At 30.2% G+C, this 26,660-nt stretch overlaps 1 protein-coding gene across 1 annotated transcript in view; it reads left to right on the forward strand.

Annotated features, from left to right (window-relative positions):
• LOC143192913 (retinal guanylyl cyclase 2) overlaps positions 1 to 26,660 on the forward strand; it is a 190,139-nt gene that overhangs the window by 6,151 nt on the left and 157,328 nt on the right. Inside the window, exons 2-4 of the mRNA XM_076398735.1 lie at positions 4,592 to 4,869; positions 24,578 to 24,723; positions 26,119 to 26,239. Coding sequence (XP_076254850.1) covers positions 4,695 to 4,869; positions 24,578 to 24,723; positions 26,119 to 26,239 — 442 coding nt within the window. The 5' untranslated portion in view covers positions 4,592 to 4,694. The remainder of the gene's footprint in view (positions 1 to 4,591; positions 4,870 to 24,577; positions 24,724 to 26,118; positions 26,240 to 26,660) is intronic.

The raw sequence follows: 26,660 nt of genomic DNA on the forward strand, positions 1-26,660 counted from the left end.
GAACAGTAGTAATAAATTAATTTTTAAATTAAGATTGTAGTAAGCATATTTAATGTAAGATGTATTTGTCATATTTGTGACTTTGAGCGATGAAAGTTGAATAAATTATAGGATGTATTGTTGCAAGAAACACCAGCAATAACGAGCCACAGATGCAGGGTCAACCTCTTTTGTATTGTGAAGGATACACTGTTGCACTTCAATGGGAAGTTCTGGGACTCACTAGATATTGTGCCGTCTAATCTGACTGTCATAGCATTTCGAAAAGCGAAAAATTGATCGATTTTTCCAGGAAGATGAGAAAAATTTATAGTAAAAAACTATGTGTACCGTCAAATATTTTCTAATTGTTTTTGGGTGGGAGTATTGATGATACTTCATGCGGTAGACTTGAATCCTGCCCTGTCTGATCTCTGTCTATTTGTTTTTGTATCTTAGTATCACAACTACAAAGATTTGTTACATTATGTTATTGAAAAATAAGTGCGACTGAATAAATGAGCTTGACGTGACTGAAACTCACGTACTGAAATTATCATCTTAATTTATGACGCCAAAACCGGTGCAATGCTGCCGCTTTTAACGTTGACATTTTAGGCATTTTAGTTTATTTTAACTTCGATATATAACAACATTCTAATATAAATAAAATAATGAAACAAAATAAATATAATTTATTTTAACATTGCAGTATGTCTAATGTATATCTTTTCTTTAGTTTTTACTTCGTTACTACCTGTGTACATTTTTTCTTCATAAAATTAGATTTAATCACTATATTCTCTCTAACTGATTGAAATGATTGATCTGAAAAAACAGTTAGTATTCATCATCTGCTCGTACATTTTAACCAAATGCTCATATATATTCTGAACAATTACAAACATACTTATGCACATAAACATTTAACACTCTACAATACATTTTACTATAGTTATCCTATATTAATTATATACTTATGTTACATTTACTCGTTTCCATTCTCATTACTTTGTCTTGATCACTTAGCACTGCATCATTATCCTACCTCCAGAAAGTTTCATTCACTCACTGTCACATTCTGAGGCACTATTCAAATTACTGATTAAGGTGTTAGCTTCCAATTTAACACTAGTCCACAATTCCACCATTTCTTTATTTATTCTTCTGTGTGTCTGATGGAGTTCATCCAGACTGAATGGTGTTATTGTAGAGCGTGTATTTATGTAGTATTTATCTTTTTTCAGGCCTATTTCTAAAAATGTAAATTACATAAAACACAATTTATTATACTATAATATTCGTTACACTATATATAATTTATATTTACCAAGTAATAATTTGAATCACTTTATTCTTTGACATGGTATATTCAAAATTTACTTTACATTTTACAAGCCAACTACAGCTTTTGCTGATCACTTGTTGGGATCTTTTTGCTTTTAGTAATGCATTATTAAAAAAATATTTTGATTTAAAAAACCCAGTCAAATGTTAGTTAACTTTTACTTTTTTCCATCAACTTTTGTTTTCTTTACATTCTTTTTATTAGCTTCTTGGCAAAGGAGGTATAATGTTCCATTTTGAAATACCTAGGTCTGTACACAAGTGATGACTTTTATCCCACAAATAGCTGCATATCCTTAAGTTTTCTATGAGTACTTTTCATATTACCAGTTATCTCTGAAATAATTTTATTAAATTATGTTTATATTAACAAAACTACTCGTCGTTTTTATACTGTTCATAAATTTAATTTTGAATAGAGGGTATGTAAATACTTTCTTCTCGCTGAATCCAAAATTATATTGTTTCCCTTCAATTTGGGAGATTTTGGTTATAGTGACTGACTATTTATTTGGCCTGGGCATTTTCAATCAGAGTAATCAAAAATATTAAGCAGCGATTTTAGATTCATCAAAATAAGCAAAACACCAAAACAATGTTTTCCGGTTTATGGCCTTTTGACTCGGTTACATGTTCGAACTTATCAGATAGCATTCTATCTCTTTCTAACTAGAATAGAATGAGAAGAAAAATATTAGGTGCCATTAAAACGAATTTACAAACTTCAATAAGCTTCTTGACAGGCATTATACATTTTGATGACATAGGTTCACTGCTATTTTGAATAGATCATAATAATAGTGAAACATACTATGAGATGTATCTACTATTGTGTAGATATGACCTATTTTGATGAATAAAGGAAGGGAAAAATAATTAAAACTAATTAAAATTGCAGGCTGTTTTATTTATATTTCAATCTACATGTCAGAGTTTTTCAGTGTATTTCCATTCCGAATCCAGCACGATCAAGTAGACCTTCTTGTCTTTCAGAAACATCTCTTTTTTCTTGCTTTCTCGCTTCCTTAGTCTCACAAGTGTTACGTCTGTTTTGGCGTTTAACTCGATATCCATCCGGCTATTGTGTGTAAACTGAGTGTGATTCATAATTCATTCACGGCTATGGCAGAATGCACTTTTCTGCCGTTCTTTTCCTTTCCCTTTTCAAACCACAATGCAATTGTTTGACAGCGAAGCGCGAGAGAGTAGAATTTAAACATTCGTTTATATTTTGCATGCGACTACCAAAAAATAATAACTCAAAAAAATAAACCTCAAATATAGGAAGCTGTATCTTCTCCATGCCGGAGAGTTGTAGACTAGGGTGAGCTTCAGGCGTAATTTCAAGACTCTTCTTTTATTTGCGGTTAATTGCTACTACTGATGGCCCTGTGGCCGAAATTCGACCACAATTTATAAAGTTAATCATGTTTTTCTCATAATAGACTTGTTTTGACAATCAGCAATATATTCGATATATAACATTAATTATAATAACAAATATCGGTATACTAAAATAACACTAACCTTTTAAAATTTCATTTAATTAAATCTAATTCCCATTAAGTTTTAATAATCAACAAATTATTAATAAGTTTTATTTACTACATCACTGATAATGTTCAACAAAAATATCATGAACAAGAGAGCGTATCAACTTCAGAGCGTCAAATATAAGTATATATGATATTTATTTAGTTTTATGTTATTATTAAACAGTCGAAACAATCGATAGTCAAAAAACTAGCAAATAATAATTACTATTTTCAGTCAAATGCACGGTTCGACTGTTTCTTTCAATTCATGTTGTCAGACGAAGATGTACGAATACTTTCCTGTATAAATTATGAGAGAGGAAAGGACGGAGATAATTGCTTGGGCAGTTGATTTTATATGGGGTTATATTTCCAATGGTAGTGTAAGCGAGACGGAGATGTATACATTCCTTCACGAACTAACTTTTTAAAAAAAGGAAAAAATAATTACTGAATACTATAATAATAATAATTCAGAACATGCAATTTACAATTTAATTTTAAACCAAGTAGAATTACTTTGATATTTCAATGTTCTGTGGATCTGTAAAAAGGAATGGATTTTTTCTATAGAATGGAATCATACCCCACAAATGTTCTATTGTATTTTAATGTGTTAAATGCTATTTTTAAATAACATACTATAATAAATATACACAATATAACTTAAACAAAACCTAAAAACTAAAAATCTACAATAACCATAAATACTATATAAAAATTAAACATATACCTAGTCATAGAAAAAAAAACTAATCCATGGCATAATTAAAAATGATCTGAATGAAATTATATAAATGCTTTATTTATTATTGAACGGAAATATTTTTTAACAAAAATCGAAGAAGTAATCCAAATATTACCTACTATTGCTATAAAAATAGTCAAAAGTGTTTTACTACTTATCATTCACAATTTTAGTTGTTTTGTTCAGTTTTAATTCACAAGTTTAGTTCCATCTGTTGACCAAAATATCAATAGCTTAAGAATGATTTGTAGTATTAAACCGTCTGTCACTGTTGCCTTCTTTTCTACAGCTTCTTATTGTCTCTTATACTAACTATGGTTTCATATTAGTATATGAATAAAATAGAACAGATATTAGTTAATTTTTATTTAATTTGTTCGCATAAATTTAAGTTAAGGTCTGGTCGAGTATTAACTCGCCGGTAGAAAGGGTGAGGTCGTTCATCTCTCGTTCATCTCTACTACCAAAGTAAACGTTTGAATACGTGTAGAAATTAAGTGACGCTATAGCTAAAAAAATGAATGTAGAACTTGATGATAAACTCATTAACAGTCAAAGAAGCAGGCCAGTCATATTGTGATGACAGATGTAACACACTATAGTGACTACGACAAAGCTCCATTTTGCGTTTTTTGAACCTGTTGAACTTGAAATGGGAGGTTGGGGGAACTTTTTGCCATTTACTACAGGTTTACCAGACTGTCGATTTCCATTTATTCCTTTTATTTCGGTTATTGGGTTTTTACATGCTACGATTTAGATGTTGTATCACTAAAACACATATCTATATTGATAACAATTAAAATTAAAAAAAAATTAAAAATTCTCTTAAGGGTATAGTGTTGTTTTGAAAATATGAAAAAATCGATTTTTTAAGTTAAAAAATAGACTACAATACTACAATCGATAATCTAAAATCTAAATCGAATTGTTTAATGTCGAAGTTATTAATGACAGTAATTAATTACTTAATTTGTTTCAGATTAATCATGATTACTTTACTGTTGCCGCCGCATTGACCTTCAATCATAAACCGTTTCATGACATCAGGATGCGTTCCAAAATGACCGGTTGAAGAGGCCGAAATGGCAGGCCTCTACCTATTAGGGTTGCTGGCCTGCGTAATCCCTCTGGCATCCTTTCAATCTCCCAGTCCTGTTCTTGTTCTGTCGGAACTCTGTTATTATCCTTTAAATATGTCCTATATAGAAAAAGAGCTGGATGTCCTGAACGTTAGCGTGCAGATTTTGGAGCAATACGGTAAGATTAATAAATACTTGAATTTTGTTTTATTGTTTATCATTATCATGTATTTGTCATGTATTAAATCATTAATAAATTATTTTATATTTTAATTATTATATACCCAAACATTGATTAAAATGTGAAGTTTTTTTTTAAATTGTTCGACTGACGTACAATTTGTATCTATAGTGACTTAAAATTAGATACTTTTCTAGACAGACCCATTACTAGAGCCTTAGTCTCCAATAAAATAAAAGTTAGTAACACTTTTCAGTGTCTTTGCGATTTACACTACTGCACATTTTTACACTACTGCACAAGACCACATGGTTTAGTTCTCTTAAGTCTGCTTGCTAGTTCAATGTTGTCCAATAGTTACAGCACTTCGATGTTAACATAGAAGTGGATTCTTTCTTCATGTTTTGTTTTGAATCTTTTCTTCTATGAGTGTTGGGATTCGAATGTCTCGTCCTAAGTTCTTGTTCTTACCTCATCTAGGTGCATCCACAATATCCTCATAACTACATTTCGTAGGTTAGATTTTATTCCAAATAACCAATGCAATTTTTTGTATCTCAATTCGAGTTTCTTTATATGAACAATATAATGAGTTACTCAGTGCATGCTTAAGTGATGTATCTGTCAATGAAGACCTGTATTTCGAATTTATAAACTTAATTGTTGATTATGCACTTTCACAAAGATAGGTTCTGCCCATTGTTGAACCCATTTCTATCGTTAATCACGCAGTTTATTCTTCACCGGCGGTAAAAAAAGAAGTAATTGGGTGCAAAATAAAGGCTGTACGGCAGATGACCCATCAATTCGTCTCTTGTTTGAGCCGATATGTGAGAGCTCGCATTGTCATGATGAAAAACAATCTGGCGTCTCTTGTTTGTTTTCTGTAAAATTTAGTGTTCTACGATCCTCTAGAGGCACTGTTGCAATATGACCAGTTTTCCCGAAGAAACATGCCACCATTTTCTTTGCCTCGTGCGCGTACAGCTTTTGTTGGATTTGGTTCATCTTGGAAAACCCATACAGTCGACTGCTGCTTACTTTCGGGCTCATACGAATATATCCATGATTCGTTACCTGTCACGATTTTATAAACGTTTTTCAAAGCACCGCGAGTGAATTTCTTAAGCATTTCTTTGCACCAATCGACACGAGTCTTTTTTTGAGCCATTGTCAAATTGTGTGGGATCCACCGAGGATATAACTCTCGCACAGTTAAATGTTCATGTAAAATCGCATATATGCTGGTGGGACTAATGCTTAGGAATGCCTCAATCTCATAATAGGTGACATGACGATGTTGCCTAATCATTTCGCACACAGCATCGATGTTTTCTGGTAGAACAGCTGATTTTGGACGACCTTCACGAAACTCGTCGGACAGCGAACTACGACCACGATTTAATTCACTAAACCATCAATACACGGTGGTTTTTGATGCAGCTTCATCTCCAAAAGTTAAATTAAGTTGATTCATGCACTCTTGTTATGATAATCCACGTCGAAAATCGTAAAAAATCATCGCATGAAAATGTTCACGATTTAGTTCTATTTTTTGACGGGACCAAACTTTCAACTAGATATAAAATTAACAAATAGTATATGGTCAAAAATGTCAAACTATATGATGGAACCGTCAGATGGACTTACATGACCATAGTGTTGCCAATTCCCGAAATATAAATAGTGACCCTCGTATGTCAATCTTTGGATCGACGTAAAAAGGTGTATTTGTTGTATGTTAAATATTAATTATGTTACAAAATATGTATTTTTATATAAGACAGTTTAAAAGTATAATATATTAGCTTATAAAAAAACTATATTTACGAACTATTTAGTAAATCACATAAAAGGACTTAATTAATAGAAAAAATAGAAAATTAACTTGGATAAACATAAACCCTTGTTCATCTTGAACTTTATCTCACCATTCATTTACGAAGATATTAAAAGGGATTTGCGTTTGAATATTGTGAGTATTTCACATTTTTTGTTAAATAAACGCACGTCTCTACCCAAGAAAGAAAACAACATTTGGGTGCCTTTCCTTATATTAACGAATTGGTTTGTAGAAAAGGGTAACAGATCCAACGTTCTGAATCATCAAATCCATGGTAAGACTAGCTCTTTCTCTATTATAATACTTGGAATAATTTAACTGAACTACTTGGAGGAATTCATTGAATTATTGAAACTAGCTGCTTCAGCTTTAGGCTCCATTCAGAGCAACAATTGTTACTATGGCAAACTTCATCCTACCTTAACTTCTATACGAACCAGATTAGATCGGCTGTAGGATTATAGTCTGAGTCATTTTATCGTTATGTTTATGTTTATAGTAAAAGGGCGCTTAGAAAGATTTCATCAAATTTTGTCTTATTGGCGTCATGCTACTATCCTAGTTACAAAATGTGTCGGTTATCAGAAAGCATTACAGCAGAAAAAAATTCAAAGAATTCAAAATCTGCCATAAAATTATGCCTTATGCTCATAATGCCTTTAAGACATAATAATAATTAATAATTATAATTATATTAATAAGACATAATGAAAATAATTAAAATACTCTATTTTGTGTTTTAAATAAAGCAAATAATGTATTTTCCTCAGCTCTGAATATACCTGAGCCATACCTGCACCACCTACCTGGAACAGACAAATCGAACTTGCAGTTTGTATAGAGTAATTTTCATTTGGAGTTGGGGTTTAGGCTTTTGCGTTTTATCAAGTTTTATAACATTCTAAGAAAAAGTCGGGGCATTAAGCTTAAAGGCAGCTTATTGCCGGAAATACCAATAAATAAATGTGTCGGGTTTTTTTTCGGAAAGTTGTATAGGCATTATAACAGCAATTCAGGTAATATAAGCAACAATCCTTAACTAACTAAAGATTGTATTGTAAATATATCGATCTATACAACTTCCTACAATCTATTTATTGTACGGAATGGGTAGTTCAAGGCGAAAATGCGCATTTCGATAACATTCGTTTGAAGTTGATATTTGGAGCCAGCTGTCACGTGATATTATAATTTTGAAATTGCCAATTTTAAAAATTTTATTAATTAAAAAAAGATTTCGTTTCTGTTTATAAATAATATACATACATCTTATGTTTATATTTGTCTTAGTCTTAGGTTAAATGTGCCTTCATATCATAATTTATTAGGTACCAAAAATAAGATATGTTGTAGTAGAATAAACTTAACCATAAACGAAATCAAGAAATACGGTTATTATATTAATTTAGGATGTAGGTTTATTAAAAAATTGGATAAAAATATTGATATACAATTACTACAGTTGCTCTATTTGCAAATAACCAAACTAATGAGGCAACTACAATAGCTTTCCAGTAGTTTTAGCAGAATATTTTTTGTAGAATACAGTAAAAGAAAATGTATTTATTATATAAATATATAATTTATTTAAATTAATTAATGAAGATGTAATTTTATATTATAGTAATTACATATTATTGCGTTATGTATATATATATATATATATATATATATATATATATATATATATATATAGATAAACTAAGTTTGTTCTTAATGTGATGTTTGCTGTATATATACACATATATATATATATATATATATATATATATATATATATATATATATATATATATATATATATATATATATATATAGCAGGCGCTTAACAGCTGGATAGAGGCAAATATTAAATCTACTAATTTATATCATAAAAATATTTAAAATAAACGACATTAATAATAATTCAATTTAATTCATAACTGTAGAATTGCATACAATGAATCTAACAGAGGAACAAATGGGAAAGAGAAATTCCACATATCCTTTATATCTTTTTAATAAAATTTTCATGGAGTGATATAAATAGATGGGCGTAAATATATAATTTTATTTTAATATAAAAACGTCAAATAGAGACGGTGCACGCAGCTTTGATGTATTCAAATTGCAAAAAAGCCTTTAAAGGGGTTTAGGAAAGCACTAAAGCGAGAATTTACGGTTTCCGATCATATTTAAAATCCGATGAGCTTGCGGCAACATTTTCTGGATGACTTGTTGGACGTTTTCAACCCAACTTCCTTGAGGAGATGCAGTATTTATACAGGAAGTGATTTTTTAAAGGCTGCCTTTTTAGAATGATGTGCTTTCTTTACTTTCTCAGAATGATATGAGCGATGTTTTCCAATGTCCCGTCTTTATTTATATTGTAAATTGCATTATTCTTTCTTTTAAATCTTAAGCATCTATATTTCGGCTTACTGAAAATTTGGCCCTTTTTTTTGAGGAAAACGAGTGTACTGAGATTCTTGAAATTTGCCATCGGAAAAGTTTTTACGGATGAATAATTTCTAGGCCCAAATTTTTGGTATAATATGCCCTACAAATAAGTAAATTCCAATGAAATGAAATATGTCCAAATCAAGCAACCAGGAGTCAGATCGGGAAACCTAATATATAAACAAATATTTTATGCTTTATTTTCTAATTCATTTTATCTCTCTATTTTTCTATTTTTCTCTATTCTATTTATCGCTCTATTTCTCTTCAGCTCCAATTCTAATACAGTCAATTATTCGTCATTTCTGTTGTACATAAATCGACTACGAATGTGTGCACGTGAACAAAAAACACGATATATGCGAAAATTTCATCCTAATATGTTATATTTTCGCAAGCAGCTTTTTCAGATTCATAACTAAACATTAATCAATCAATAATTTTAAGAATTTGATTTAATTTGATATCTGGTAAACTCTGAATAGCTAAGGAAATTTTTCTGCTTAAGAATACTGGTTGTAATTGATAAGGTTCCGGAGACATAGCATATTATTGTATTAGAGGTAATTTTAAAATGTATTAAGATTTTTCTGTAAATTTGATTGGTATTAACTTCTAATTCGTTTCAGGTTTTATTAGTAAAAGTATTTCGTAACAAAGTCGTAAACAAATATTGCAGGTAATAAATACATTAATTTGTGCATTAAAAGTTAAAAGTAATGTTTTAATTTCTCATTTGTTCGTAAGTTTTTATCCCTGATGTAGGACGCTAGGCGAAAGTAGATAGCGAAGTAGATTAACGAAAGCCGTAGAAAACACATTCAAGATGAGCTATCTGTAATAGTAAGATTCCAGAATATTATATAATATGATAATATATAATATAAATAATATATAATATAATTAAAATATGTATATAACGTGAAATTAAGTATATAATATTTCAAACTACTCATAAATTTTAAGATGTTTAACGATTAATTTAATAAAATATATAACTCTATGACAATTTTTTCGTAAAACCTTTTATCAATTATTTTAGATATTTGCTTTATAGACCTAAGTTTTGAGAACTCAATAGTTCATTTAATTATTATAAATACGTTACTTTAACATAATTTCTATATTGTAAAAAGTTCCTAATTGTATTCATTATTGTTTTAACCAATATAAATGTATGTATTGGTTCATTTAATCTTCCATGGTAATGATTATTATAATATAAAAGTAAATAAAAATCATATATACTTAATATTTGATACTTTTGTTATAATGTCCATTGATGTAGTAATTCAAACTTATTAATACTTTGTTAACTATTAAAACATAATGGAAATTAGATTTAATAAAATACCATTTAGAAAGGTTAGTGAGTGTTAGTTCTTGAGATAGTTTGCAGGTATTTTAATATACAGATATTTGTTACCTTAATTAATGTTATATATTAAATATATTTCTGATATTATATAGAAAATATTGTCGAAATAGGTTTTAGTAATATTAACATATCATTTTTAGGTTATTCTCTTTACTCTATTTCTATACATTTTGGTCGAATTTCGATCACAGGGCGATCACTAATTTAAATTATATTTCAAATAGAATATATTTATTTTCTTGTGTGTTATAATGTGTCTTTTTAAGTCCCCTTTTTACTAATCAAGTTTTATGCGGACTGGACGTACTGCTTAATGTGAACTCCGAAATATTTTGTCGATTGATTAGTTAATTCTATGTATTTTGACTGAATTTTGGATGCGGTGAAACAATTGTTTGACAGGTATCAGGGATCTTTTTGAGATCGTAGTTTGAGGAGATGCAGGGATAAGACTAGAATCATGGTAGATTGGCGTGTTCTTGGCGAATAAGGAGTCATTAAGTATGACTCATATATTTTTTGATTGAAACTCCGGTAGTGGTTCAAGTTTATAGACATCAATATACCTAAGCTTTATATAAACAGACCGATCAAACCCGAAATTTGTCTAGAGGAATTTTCATTAGGATTGGGGGATTGACGTTTGGGGGCTTAAATACCTGCGTTTTATCATGTTTTATAATATTTGAAGAAAAATTCTCAGCATTAGGCGACCGAGCAGTTTATTGCTGGAATTGCCAATAAGAATAATAAAATATAGATATTTATTTTCTTGTTTGTTTCTTATGGCCCCAATTTGTTTTTTTGTTCATATTTTAAATTATTAACTAAATAATATAAAAAATAAAACATAATATGTTTAAATTCAATATTTTTTTATTACATTTTAAAGTATCTTTTTTACCAAATAGGGATTATCTGAACTGGATCTACTGCTTGCAATTGACCAGGAATGAATTTAAAAACCATTTCAAAACACCTCCAGTCTTACTCAGCTTGGTTACTGGCCTGGCTGGAATGGTTCCTTATCGGACTAACTCCTTGACGAATTGTACACTGTTGCGTAGAACATTTACAATTACAATTACATACCTAAAGTAAATCCATGCCCTCTGGAATTTGAACTTACGACTATCGCAGCAGTATGATTACTGAAAATATCAATTTGTCTAGTTTAAGATATGTCCTTTTCATTTAATATACAATTCACACGAGTACTTAGTACGGGTTAGCCTTTTTCCTTATTCGACAAAATCGACACGAACTACTCTTCAGCATGCTGATTACGAGATCGTTCGCTAAACTGAATTATCTCTTATAGTTTCCGAGTTATAGTCTATCGAACATTTACATATATTAGCTGTCCACTGTGTTTTTTCTTATTCGACAAAATGGAAAATTGATCTTAGAAATTACGGATTTTGTTCAAATTCACACACTAAGTACCCTTCAGCAAGTTGATTACGAAATCGTTCGCAAAAATATATATATTCTTAATCAAATTAATTGAACTTTATTTTTCAAAAACACATAATATAATTTTATAATTTGATATTTTAATACATATCTGAAAACAAATTAGTGAAAATGCCAAACGGAAAAACATTATACCTAACAATAGTTATTTGTTAGATGTGATTTGATTTTTAACTCCATTGAATCGTTTTATAACATTTATAAGTGTTCAACATAGAAAATTATTTACGATTCCCTTAATTTATTTAAATTGTTCTTATCTAAACCTAAAAATGCTTATAGAAATGTTTGGTTGAAATTTCGATGGATTTGATGGAATTTACTGGAAGATATGTTATATGTTATATGTTGGCTAGGAGAAAAAGTAATTTTGAATTGTTTCATGTTTTTAAAACTAAATTTATTCATATCAAACACTCATCATTGATATAGTAGTAGTCTTCATCGATTACTTCTAGCCCATGGCTATTTTGCCCAGTTTCCTTGGTTTCTGATAGTTCTGATAACTGCGGCAATGTGACCACTTTCTCCTTTCATCTCCAGACTTGGGCCCGACTTTGACTGAATTATTCGTTTAAGATGCGACAATCAGAGCTTATTTAAGGAGCAAATTCGGAGACGCAGATTATTGTTTGGAAATCGGTTTTAATGGAATGTCGAATGGAAAGTGAACGAATTCCTCACATTCTTTTCTGGTGATATCGATCTTCTGAAACGGTGATTTTTCACATTAACATTGTTTGAGGTCAGAACAGTTGCGGCCGATCGCCAACTATGGCTGAGTGAAGTGAAGTGAAGAATGCTCGAACATCTCTGGTACCAACAACAGCAGCGTATTGGTTGAAAAGTAGACACTTTTCCAGAATGTCGACCATGTCGAAGAATTGATAATGCTCTATGACTTTTTTACAATTTTCATGTTAGATTATCGTTAAGTTTTCTCTAAAATCTGATATGTTTCTGTGAATCTTTAACGTCGAATTTAACTTGTTCGTTAATCTTACGAACCAGTGTACCAAGTTTAGTACAATTTCTGAACCTGAGAATTTTACATAATCTTACTAGCCGGATTTTGTGTAAATAAATTGTAAATAAATTAACATAAGCTATATAAAATATTCGGTTTTCGCATGTGGTAGCGACCGCTACAAATTTTTAGGCCACCACATATACACCCACGCTGGATTCTAAGATTGGCAATCCTAGAGGATTGGAACCACACGGTTTCGAGTAAAAACGACCAGTACATCTACATCTCTCTCTTTTTCTTCTTTAGTATTTCATTCTTTTTCAGTACCATTTCCACATAACTTTGACATAACCTAATATCCGATCCATCCTCCCATCAACCACATGTAGACATCGAAATAAACAAGTTTTAAATTAATCAGTGTTTTCTGTTCCCGTGTAAATTCTGTTTGAGTGTTGGAACAAACAAAGTCAATGCATACAACAAACGAGCATTCCTGCAATGTATTTTGATCAGGGACATCTATTGGTGAAAATGCGAAACATCAGTGTAAATAACTGTTCTATATATTCTATAATAATATGTTCTATAATCAATCTAATTATTAAATTCGATTATTACATTTCTGTACATAAAATTACCATTTTCAGATTTATAATTTTGTTGTTCGATTTCACTTCTAGAAACTGTGCTGTTATGTGACTCTGTTGGTTTTAATTTTAATGTTTTATAAATTGCTGATGAATCAAAGCACTCTCAAGTACTTTTAGATAGCTGAGCAATCGATGAGTAAAGTGTTTTCAGATGTTTATATGCGATATATAAAAGATATAATATATTTTTAACAAAAAGATTGAACCGATTTCAAAAAATAAACAAGGAGCTCACTAAAAGTTAAAAAAATAATGAAACTTAGAATTTTAACACCTAAGAAAACATTTTAATATAAAATACGAACATAATTTATTAATGTTAAATATTTATTCAATAAATTACTCAGTTATATAATTTAATTTTATAATGGGTAGGTCAAGTAAAGGTGCAGCCTGTAGGAGGAAAAATAGGAATATAGAAACACTGAGTGCAAATAAGGAGCGCTTCAGACCCCGGGTTTCGCTACCTAGCCTAGGTGATTTGACAAATGTTTTAACTAAACAACAACAAAGAGTTATTGTTCCCGTGAATCGAACCCGCAACCTCCGTACCCGTTTGGGGGCTAAACGCTTTAACCATTACACCATAGAAGCTGTTGTCTACAATACTTCTACGAGTTCTTATATGCTATAGTTAGTACTTAAAAAGTAAAGTGAATAGCTTTTGGACTGAGTTCTTCTCGATTTCAGGTCCAATGAGACCACCTCGGAATTGAACTCTTTCGAACAAAAAAGGAATTTTAAAAATCTATCCACAATTGATGGAGAAATCGGCGAACATACATTAAAAAAAATATATATAAAGCCGAACATAGAACCTCGTCCTTTTTGGAAGTCGGTTAATAAAAGGAGAAAATGTGCCTTGAATGAGAATTAACTGAAAATTCCATTTAATTTCATCCAAAATTATAATTCTATTTCATTATTATTGCTTGTCAGGCAAGAAGAAGATATTTATCTGGTGACTGGCGATAAAAAGTGGGTCTATTACAACAGTCCCAACCGCAAGAACCATCAAAACGCCCAAACCAATATCGTTTTTATATCAAGGTACTTTCAGGTTGATAGATAGCGATTGAAATATTTTGATTAATATATATTGTACAAGTTTTTCTCAATAAATGACGTTTAAAAGTGAAAAAATTATCAGAAGTTTATTATATTACATCCAAGAACCTAATAACAGCAACTGGCGGGGCTCATTTGCTCTTCTAATATAATTAATAGTTAATAAAAATGCTGTCTACATTATATTCTTTATTTCTTAATGTTTTTTCCTTATCGTACTTCTTGTACTGCCAGTAACAATTTGAGTACTAATTTGATGGCGTTCAGTATTTAATATGTTAAAAGTTTTTGAAAAATTTTAACATATTCTATTCATTTAATTTAGCGATTTACTTTTTTTTTCAAATGCTTTAAATTCGCACTAAATTGGTTGCCGTCTTTCACCACATTTTTCACTTCAGCTTTATTTAGCCGATAAGTGATTGTTAATGGTTGATAAAGAAATATTAGTGGCAGTTAAAGCAAGATCCCGATAGTTCAATATTTTGATAATAGACATTTATTCAGGAAGTTACTTTTTAACACTATTTGGTATAACATAATTAATAAAATGTAAAAATAAGTCAACTGATGGTAGCATCTTAACTCTTATATTTATTTATTTTAATAAAGAACTATGATAATATTGTTGATTATATTTAATTTTCAGGACGTGCTATATATATGCGCTTAATATTATATATCCCATTTTTCTGGGTATAATTCCGATTTATTTGCGGGCTATTATCTCGTATTACAATGATCAAAAACAATATGTAAAAACGTGATAAATTCGTCGATACCGTTTTATTCAACAGATTTAACTAGGCTTACAATATTATTTGAATATTTTAAATTAATTAGCAGGTATATGACATAATGGATCGTACTTCAGATGAAATTTTCGGAAAGTTAATAACGCTATGTTGTAAAAAAATATATAAAAAATGTTTTAAACTGCAAACTTTTTGGGAGTTTTTATGTATCATTTAAATTCAAAAATGTATTACCTTATAATACAAGAAAAGTATTATAAAAGTATATTACGACACAGAAATCCTTCAATTAATTTAATTTTCTCATACTCTCTTTAATGACGTTAATAAAGAGAATAATGATGAACGTAATTTGAAATTTATAAAGAATCTAGATTAGTTCGCTATTATATTAGTTCTATTATGTCTGCTCTAAATGAAATAGATGGAAGGACTCCGAACGTGGTTACGTTTCATCGATTAAATTCATAACGTCTTTAGTATAACAAAGTTAATAGTTCTGCAGTGACAGGAGGCTATAATCTACACTTTACTATATTTAGAAACACAGTTACGCGAACTTGTAATTTATTTATTGTTATTAGTTTTGCATCGATAAGAGGTTAGCCTCTATTTTATTGTAATACAGAGTTTTTCATTAAGCGAACTTTATGAAGAACTATTGTTATATGCCCTGTGTGGAAATGGAATGTAATAGATTTTTATCACTTATGTCCTATTACAAATTTAGTCCAAAAAAGGTGGATATTGTTAATATACATATTTCCTTAGTGTCAGTTAGTATTATTTCGTCAGCTTCATTTTCGATAACTATTCGACTAATAATGAGTTTGGTTGCTGCATATGATTTTTTGTTCTAATTTCTGTCAATTCCGTCTGATTTATTATAAATAAATAATTAGACTCAATTCTGTACAATAAAAATTAACGAATGTAAATCTAGGTATATATGCTAAGTATATCGGAATGAATCTTGATGCAAAACTTCGTAGGAAGGAACATGTAAAAAGGAAAGAAAAGAATTGGAATTCAAATGTAGGAAACTATATAGGTTAATTGGAAGAAAATCACAGTTATTACTACGTAATAAATTGCTACTATACAAGCAAGTTTTGAAACCTATATGGACGTACGGAAATTATTTATGGGGATGTGCCGCGAAAAGTAATATAAATACAGTATAAGTTTTCCAAAATAAAATCCTGAAAAATGTTGTAGGTGCACCCATATTCTACAGTGATGACTAAGTGACTACGATCACTCAGACAAGAGAATCGCAAGAAGACATGAGGAAAGATTCCATTCTGATGTCAGTATCGACTTAGTACAACTCTTGGATAACACCAGAACAGTTCGAAGTAATCAAACCACCAACACTTGTTTAGTGTGGCGTAGTGAGGTGCCTTTAATAGTAAAACAGTGTTAATACATAAACATTATTAGAGACCAAGATAAGGTCGATGGGTCCTATAAATATATACCTAAATTTAAGTTGTTGTAATGCGGAATTGTAGGTTAGTCGGTAACGAACAATAACAATATAATAAATAAATTTAAAGAAATTGTTTATTAAACGTTATTTGATTTACTAATACAGTTTCTTAGATAGCCTGTTATAGTACAGTTTAATAATTTAAAATATTCCGCAACATTTCATGTTAATTCATATAATAAGAATTATTATTATCTATTATCTAAATAAAAATTGGTTAGCTGCTGCTTCGCCAATATGTTTATAGGGTATATCGTCGTATATCGCCCATTAAAGGTCCAATCTATTGAAAAATTCATGATAAAACATGTACAATTTTGCTTCTGCCTCTCTCCTATCGACAACTTTAGCGGCAAATAGTGGTCGAAATCAATAGATCATAGACGTAATAAGTATACTAGGTACCTATCGACATAAACATTAATTGGTTTATATTATGAAATTATTGAAATCATTAGATTTAAAACCAAATTCTTGCCATTATAAAGTTAAGAACCATTGAGGGAAGTAATTTTGTATGTTTTTAAATATTTATTTGAGTAATTTTATCTCTTTATAATAATTTTTCTATATTAGGTGTTTGTACTTATTCTAATAATTTTTTCATTCTGAAAAGGCATTTAGTATGGAAAATTGGTACTATATCAATTAAAATACTTTTGATTTGGTTCTTGACTTTCCATCTGTTACAGTTTAATTTGGTTTTATAAGCTTGTAAAACACTTTTCCATGTTGATTCCACCATACGCATAGTAAGATTTTATTCCTATACATTTTCACATCGATGTGGATGACTCTCTTGAATTATGAACTTACTATATATTTGAAACAATTATATTAAATTAGATTTGTTTTCTTCCTAATTTAATTTTGTGTATATGACACCAAATAATGTTTTTGTTTTTGTATTGTTTGGGTTTTACACCGGCTTCAAAGTGATCAATTGGCAGTGGTTAACAGGGCAATTGAAAAGTTTCCGGCCTAACACATAGATAGCGCTACTAGAATTATATTCGTATGTTTTTTAACTTAGCTTAGCCTAACCCTCAAAAGATGCGTGTATAAATTTGACAGCTGTGGGATCATTACTTTGTGAATTATAGCATTTTGAGTAAAACTTTTGTTATTGTGAAAAAAATGGATAAAAAGTAATGTTGTGTGTTCATAAAATATTGATTTTTGAAGGGAAAAAATACAGTTGAAGCAAAAACTTGGCTTGATGCCGAGTTTCCGGACACTGCCTCAGGAAAAGCAACCGTCAAGGATTGGTATGTTAAGTTTAGACGTGGTGAAATGGATACCGAAGATGGTGAATGCAGTGGACGCCCAAAAGAGGTTATTACCGACGAAAACATTTAAAAAATCTACGAAATGATTTTGAATGACAGTAAATTGAAATTGAATGAAATGGAGATAAAGTTATAAAGATATCAACTGAACTTGTACATAATATCATTCACGAATATTTGGGTATCAGAAAGCTCCGTGCAAAGTGGGTACCGCGCGAGCTCACTTTTGACCAAAAACAATGACGAGTTGATGATTCGGAATAAACTCGAATTTTTGCGTCGATATGTGATAATGGATGAAGCATGGCTCCATCATTTCACTCCGAAGTTCAATCGACAATCATCCGAGTGGACTGCACACTATGAACCCGCTCCAAAGCGTGGGGAAAGGCAATAGTCGGCTGGCAAGGTTTGGCGTCTGTATTTTGGGATGCGCTTGGAATAATTTTATTGACTACCTTGAAAAAGGAAGGACTATCAACAGCGACTATTACATAGCGTTATTGGACCGAATTTGAAGGACGAAATCGCCGAAAAACGGCCGCATTTCAAGAAAAAGAAAGTACTGCTTTACCAAGACAGTGCAGCGTGTCACAAGTCAGTGAAAACAATGGCAAAAATCCATGAATTGAGCTTTGAATTGCTTCCTCATCCACCGTATTCTGCATATTTGACCCCCAGCGACTATTTCCTGTACTCAGATCTCAAAATAAATGCTGGGAAGAAATTTTTGTGCAATAAAGAGGTGATCGCCAAAACTGAGGCCTATTTTGAAGCAAAGGGCAAATCGTACTACAAAAATGGTATCGAAAAGTAGGAGAATCGCTATAATCAGCGTATCACCCTTGAAGGGAATTATTATGTTGAATAAGAAAACTATTTTTGCGAAAAAAAATGTGTTTTACTATATTAGGCCGGGGACTATTCAATTGATCAGTTAAATAATATTGTAAATAGATAAATAGATTTAGGGAGGTATTAAGCTAAATTGTATGTATATAGTAGAATTTAAAATATGTATAGTGGATAGGTTAAATGAGTTTTATATTTATTGAGTTATTGCAACGATTATTATGTACTTATTTTATTTTAAAACGTTTTTTTTTGTATTAAAAATCTAAGTTTGATTGTTTGTTACCTTTTAATGAGTTCTTTATTTATTTTTTGATGTCGGTTCAAGTTTTTTTGTTAAACATATTTTAATTTTCTCTTTTTAGTGTTAGATATTTGCTCAATAAATTACGCAGTTATTTAATTAAGTATTACAATTGGTAGGCCAATTAAAGGTGGTATGAGGAAAAATAGGAATAAAGAAATAATGATTGAAAATAAGGAACTCTTCAGGCCCCGCGGTCCGCTACCTAGCCTAGGTAATTTGACAAATGTTTTAACCAAACTAGAACAACAACAAAAAGTCGTTCCCCGCTGTATTTCTACGGTTTCCCATATGATATGTTTAGTGCTTAAAAATCGAACTGATGGCTTTTGCACTGAACGACTTCTGCCCTTCCGTCACATTAGTTCAGCAATAACGTTATACACAAATATCTGATTTTTTTAGATAAGAAAATATGTGCACACTTTGTATGTGCCTTTTAAGTTTAAGTATCAACATATTCGGTTTTAGATTGATATACATTGATATTCATTAAAAATGAGAGTATGAAAAAAAAATTATATCTACCAGACTAATGTGTTCAATAACTTTTCGGAATATCGTGTTATACAAGGAACCGATCAGATCAAACTCAAAATTAAGCAACGGAAGTGACGGGAATAGTCGAAAGGCCAACTCTCAACTTGACCTAAAATCAAAGAAATTGCTTTATCGGTCAATCATTAAGTCAATTTTGACCTATGCGGTGTAAATATGGGGTTGCACTGAAACATTAAACCAACTAGTAATTCAGCATTGACCAAATAAAGTTCTACGATTAATTACTAATGTTTATCACTACGTAATCAACGAAGAGCTGCACGATGACCTCGAAATGTATTTACGTTATTTAAGTTATTCAAGGTTTCGCCTTAAAACATGAAATAATGTGACTAAATCATAGCAACATGGAAGTAATATTGGACAACACGAAATCATACGAACATGTATAGTGTAAAGTATTACTTTTAAATCTAGCTTAAGTTGTTTAATTTTATCTTAATTTGGTATAAATATACCGACCGATAAATTAGTTTGTAAATTAAGATTGTACATTTTTTGTTTGTTATTTATTTATGTTATTAATAAACTTATTCCAATGGTGATGTTTTGGAATGCTTCTAAAATACCATTTTACAGCTATTACTACCTTTTTATTTGATAAAAATAATTTCATGTAAGAATTTTTGAGATATGAGAATTTGATTGATGGGATATTGAGTGTGTATTTGATTTTAAATTGAATTGATAAAACTCCAATTGAAAGTTGGACGTTTTCAGTTCGTAGTTCAATTTACTGATTTGGAGATGATTTTTTAGTGAGTGTATGTTCTTTATGGAAACTTTTTTTTCATAAATCGGGTATCATTTTCGCGAAAATTGCATCCAAAACATTACGATAATAAACCGTTCTTGTTCCACTGTTGATGAGCTGAAGGTTCTCTATGAAATTATTGAACAATCAAGTATATTACATATTTTATGATTTGAATTAAATTCAGTACCTGTTACTTTCTTCAAACGTTGTTGCATTTGATTATCACTTATTTTGATCTATGGATAGAGCCTAACTGAGTGGTATTTCTAATTTTATGAAAAGATTGTTATTTAAAATAGATGCCTTAAAACTAGAACACACATATTTTCGTATGCTGTGTATATTTATAACTAATTCTTTTCAACAAAGCGCCAAAGTTAAAACGGACGGAACTTGTGAATAGTTGATATTCCAAAATCACTACATAGTATAAAACAAAGTCGCCTTTTCTGTCCCTATATCCCTATGTGCGCTTAAATCTTTAAAACTACGCAACGGATTTTGATGCGGATTTTTTCAATAGATAGAGTGATTCAAGAGGAAGGTTTATATGTATAATACATGCATAATATACTAAGGCAACATTGCTAATTTTAGAGGTTTCTAACGTGATGTCGTAAATTAACCTATTTTTTTAGGCTTATTTAGCAATTAGCAAAAACGCTGCCTAACCCTACGAGTTAGATAAAATTAATGTACTACAGTATTGTACACCATAAAAAGGTCTACAAAAAAGTCCGCGATGGTATATGTTTATCTTTTAGGGATAACCCACATTAACCATTTTTATTGTTTACTTTTTACGTGAGAAAATGGCTTATTTACGAAGCTATTTTAAGCAATACGGCATTAATCCTTATCGAATTAAATACCTGAAATACAGTGTGCAATTAATATAGATCAATATGGTTCCTTACAGCATGTAAATTAAACAAATATTTTCGGAGATATTACAAATTTAAAATTTGCGTTTAAAAATGTGTAATGTAATAAAAATTGTATGAATTTAGATATTCCAAAGATAGCAGGAAATCTTCATAGTAAGTATAGGGGAAGAGGAATTGTTTTACTCCAAATTTAATACGTGCAGGCCAAGGGCAGTAATGAATGAACCAAAAATACTGGATCGATTTTAATCATGTTTTCATTGAGTGACATAGGCATATATATTTTATGCCCGTGCAAAGTCGGAGCGGGCCGCTATGTTTTTATATACAACGTTCATATTTTTTCTGTAGTGTATTTAATTTAGTATCAGCATTGCACCCGTACGAAGCCGGGGCGGGTCGCTAGTATAAAAATGGTATAAAAAGATATTTAATTGAGGGATCCTTAATATTAATCGTGGGTAAAACTGTATTTGTATGCAGGATAATGCTATTGGAAGTTCTGCCTGCGTGTCTCTTTAATTTTTATGGAGAGTGCTTAATTTTATACACAATTATATAACAATTAGCATATGATTTAAATGAAATTTTCTTTAACGCGAACTCTTAATGTATATAACTAACTAATTTATGTACTAATATAATGATGTTATTTGGTTTGAAGTTAAGTTGAGCGAAGTTAATTTGTTTTAGGTGGAATAGAATACTACATGCAACTAATAAAATTGCTTTTTTTTCAATAAATGTTGTTGGATGGTTTCCATTTTATTTTGGCCTGTTTAACTTGCTAATTATTGTTTAGTGATTAATCTTTTGTGGTTCCTACGAAGATGCTACGATGAACATCTCAAATGAAATTTTCTTTAACGCGAACTTTTAATGTATAGAACTAATTAATTTATGCATTAATGTAATGATGTTGTAATTGACCATTCGATTGCGAGGCCTATTTTGGTAGATCGACGATCGTTCACAATTCATCCGCAGTGGAATCCGGTATACCATGGACTTTGAAGCGATTGTTGAATACAACATTCTCTAGCAATACTTAATGCATTCAATTTGCCAAGGTTAGATGGATTTCAGAGATGAATCACCAGCTTTTTGAGCTATCAATTGCATAATTCACCATAATTTACAATTAGCTAACAACAGAATAAATATAAAACATGTAAGGACATATCATTTCAAACGGCGCCTCTCCCAACTGCACCTTGATAAAGGACAACCTGAATTTTTATTACGTACCGATGTCAGATGGCTTAGCATAGCTACATTTCTGCGGCGATTTACTGATTTATTGTCGAAACTGTGAACATTTAAATGATGAAATTTGTCTTAGTGACTTAGCATTTATTATCGATTTTACTTCAATATTAAGTAACTTATATTTAGAATTACAAGAAGAATAGAAGATCTTCAATAAAATAATCCGAATTATTATTGAAATATAACGGATAACCAATTATGATTCTTTGGTTAGATACATGCAAACTCAGTATAAGCTGTTAAGGCAACAAAGTAATTTCTAAATGTCTGTTTATCTGTAGCTAATTTGAATTAATAAAAAGTGTTATCCATTTATTTTTTGGTATCACTGGACGTGAATTTTATGGCTCTTTCAATAATTATTCTTGTTGTTCCTTACTTAGATAGTTAATCCGTATATCTATATTTCAGTACGAGGTATACTCAGCGAGGTATTGATAGATAAGTCATATTAAGTCAGATAATAAGTCATTATTATTTCATGATAAATCGAAAGTGAAATATTGAAATCATATTATAAGCTATACTGTCAATTTTTTAATAGGTTAGTCATATTTACGAACCAATATTTTACTTATACATTTCAATTGATAAGAAAAATTCATTTTAAATTAATAAATCTAACTTGAAAAAGTGTGTCAGAAAATCGATTGGCACCGTGATGTGTGTGTGATTTATAGACAACACATGGACTGAAGAGTTCTGGTGTTAACACATAGATGGCGCCAGTTTTATTGCATTCACCTCTTTTTCTGTTAATATTAATCTTCAAAAAAAAAGCTATTAAAATTTCATGATATTCTACTCATAAGTTTGTGAGTTATTGTGCTAAGAGTGACACTACTTTTATTATTTTAAAAACAATAGAACAAAAACAATTTTGTGTTTTAATTTTACACTGCTTCTTGATAGGAATAATCCATTCAAGCGAATCAATGGCTTAAAAAGTGTTATAAGGACTCCTATCCATCAGTATGTGAGGTATATGAGGTGGTAACATCAGAAAACATCAAACAATCCATAAAATCATTTGAATGATTGAAAAGTGAAGTTGCGTGAGTTAGCTGACATCGTAAATATATCAAAAGAACGTGTTGGTTTTATATTGCATAAGCATTTGAGTATACGAAAGCTCTGTTCAAAGCGGGTGCCGCGTTTGCTCACTGTTGATCAAGAACAAGAACGTGTTGATGATTCTGAGCAGTGTTTGGCCATGTCTAAATGTAACAAACTGAAGTTTTGGATATTGGATGAAACATGGATCTATCACTTCACTCTGGAATCAAAACGAGTCTCATCTGAGTGGACAGTAACTGGATGACAGCCTCGTTTTGAGGCAAAAGATATATCGTTTTACAAAAGTGGTATTGAAATGTTAGATTGGCGCTAGAATGATTGTGTGGCTCTTTATGGAGATTACGTTGATGAATAAAGCCAATTTTGAACAAAAAGAAAACCGTTTTCTTTGTCCTCTTTTACTGGAACATGGCGTGTGAACATAGCATGTATTTCACACCTGTCCATTCCCCTTAAACTACATCTATGACAATATTTTTGATAAAATACGAATATTGTTGATCTATTGTTTTCTATCAAAAACCAACTAAATGATGCAGTTTGTTAGAAATAGTTTATTAAGAGAAAATAGTTATCAGTAGTTAATTAATAGACATAAGTTAAGTTGGCAATAATATTATTTATTTTTGTTTCAGATGTATGCGAGAATAATCAGAAATTTCTTCATACTCTTTCTTCTGCCGAGCTGGTAATTGGATCTTTTGATCCAGACATGTGTGCATCAGTTCAGTATCTGAATAACTACTTTAATTTTACGGTATATTTTTGGAACTGCCCCAAAGTAAGTACTGTTTAATTATTATATGATTGTAATTGGTTAATTTCTAAATGCTCTTCCAAATTATATTTCTTTAAAATATATAAAAATATATATTTTTTTTAATATAGTTTAAAATCTAGAAAATAGAGTTCATTAATAGTACACCGTTGAAAAAGGCAATATTTTATCCAATATTGAAAAGATACATATTAAGAATTGCAAGATTTATTGAGAAATAAGGGTCTCATCATATATATAGAAGACATAATGAGCAGTTTTATTAAAATAAGACATGGCTTAATATTAGAGATTGCAATTTAATAATTAGAAGACTAACAACTGAACTGAGATTTGTTGAAGTATATTTGAAGTTTTATGGCACTAAGTAGAATATTGGCTGTGAAGTGAGCACTCTCCTCGAATGCTGGCTATGGATTAATAACTAGAAAGACCATGACATTTTAGTGTGAAATGTTTTTATTTTATTTGACTAGTTCCTATTCATTTAATTTCATTTTTTTATATACAATATATACTCTTATAATGTTGGATGTTTTTCGAATGACGTGATTCACTAAAGGCGAAATAAATGTTTAGATGGAAAATAATAGTGAGTGAGAAGATAATGATCAATCTCAAAGAAGACATAGTTTCACATCATAGAAATAATTTGAATACGTCTTAGAATTTTAGTTCCTGAGACAAGGATTTTGTTTTCATATTAAATAGCATACGCAATAGCAAAGGATCGATGCAGATTAAAAACTAGATACATGTGACTATATCTAGAAATACTTGTTTTTGTCTTTTGAGTCAATATCTTACGGGTTACATGTTCCAAACTATTGGGGGTTGCTCTTGTGCTAGACAAAACACGTTTACCTTGTTTATAATTTAAATGTGCAGTTATCCGTAAATATTACGACAGTTATAAATAGATATTTTGCTTTTTTTTGCTGTAAACGATCGATATTTTTGTTAGATATAATGTAAACATAAATAATTTCTCTGCAAACCCACATGTTTTGAGAAACCATCGATTTCTAAAAGAGTGGTATTTTAATGATGGCGTTGGAGTAGAGACCTTAATGGTTCCTACATACTTTAAAACTGCAAATTTGTAATAGTGTTTGCGATCGCTATTAGTCGACTTAGATTTGGAACGTGATTTGAAGATGTTGGATTTTTATAGGGATATGTTAATGATGGGTATTATTTTAATTATTCATACACGTAAATGCATTTAAAGAAAACATCTATCGGGTTAATCGCAAAAAAATTACTGATTTTTTATAGATAATGAAAAGTCTGAATCTAATGAATAAAGTAACAATCGCTTAGATCTGAATAAAAGCTTATTGTCTTTTAAATAGGGATAAAAAAGAGATCACTAATTTTCAAATACATTATTTTCAGATTATCATGGAGGAAAATAATGATATCTTGCAAATGGGACCTAATCTAGCGCAAATTACTAGAGGATTTGCAAAAGTTGTTGCCGACATGAAATGGAAGTCCGTTGCAATAATTTCTATTAGTAAGTATTATATGCATCTTACAGCATTGTATTAACTATTAGGTGATGTATTTTTAATTTGTTGAACAACGTAACTAATGAATTCTTCTTCTACGGATTTTTATGGAATAAACATTTGTTATATATACACATATTTAACTCAGTTCTTTTTATTTTGCTGTGTGTAACTGTATATGCAGATAGTGTGTTTCACCATTTTTACAGAAGTGGCTGGAAAATCAACGTTTTATTCCAGAGTTTCTGCTAAGATTCGGATACTTCGAATAAATTTACTAACCAAGGACGATGTTCTATAACTGTTATTTTGTTTTGAGCTAAATACTTCGGTGTGTTACCGATGGTACACAGAATGATATATATATTATGATGTGGCATGATTCATATTTTGTTATTTTGTTACATATTCAGTAAATCTATAATA

This window comes from Rhynchophorus ferrugineus, unplaced genomic scaffold, assembly GCF_030347505.1.
Source record: "Rhynchophorus ferrugineus isolate W39M unplaced genomic scaffold, kcgeb_rfMv2 rfM3, whole genome shotgun sequence".
Taxonomy (NCBI): domain Eukaryota; kingdom Metazoa; phylum Arthropoda; class Insecta; order Coleoptera; family Curculionidae; genus Rhynchophorus; species Rhynchophorus ferrugineus.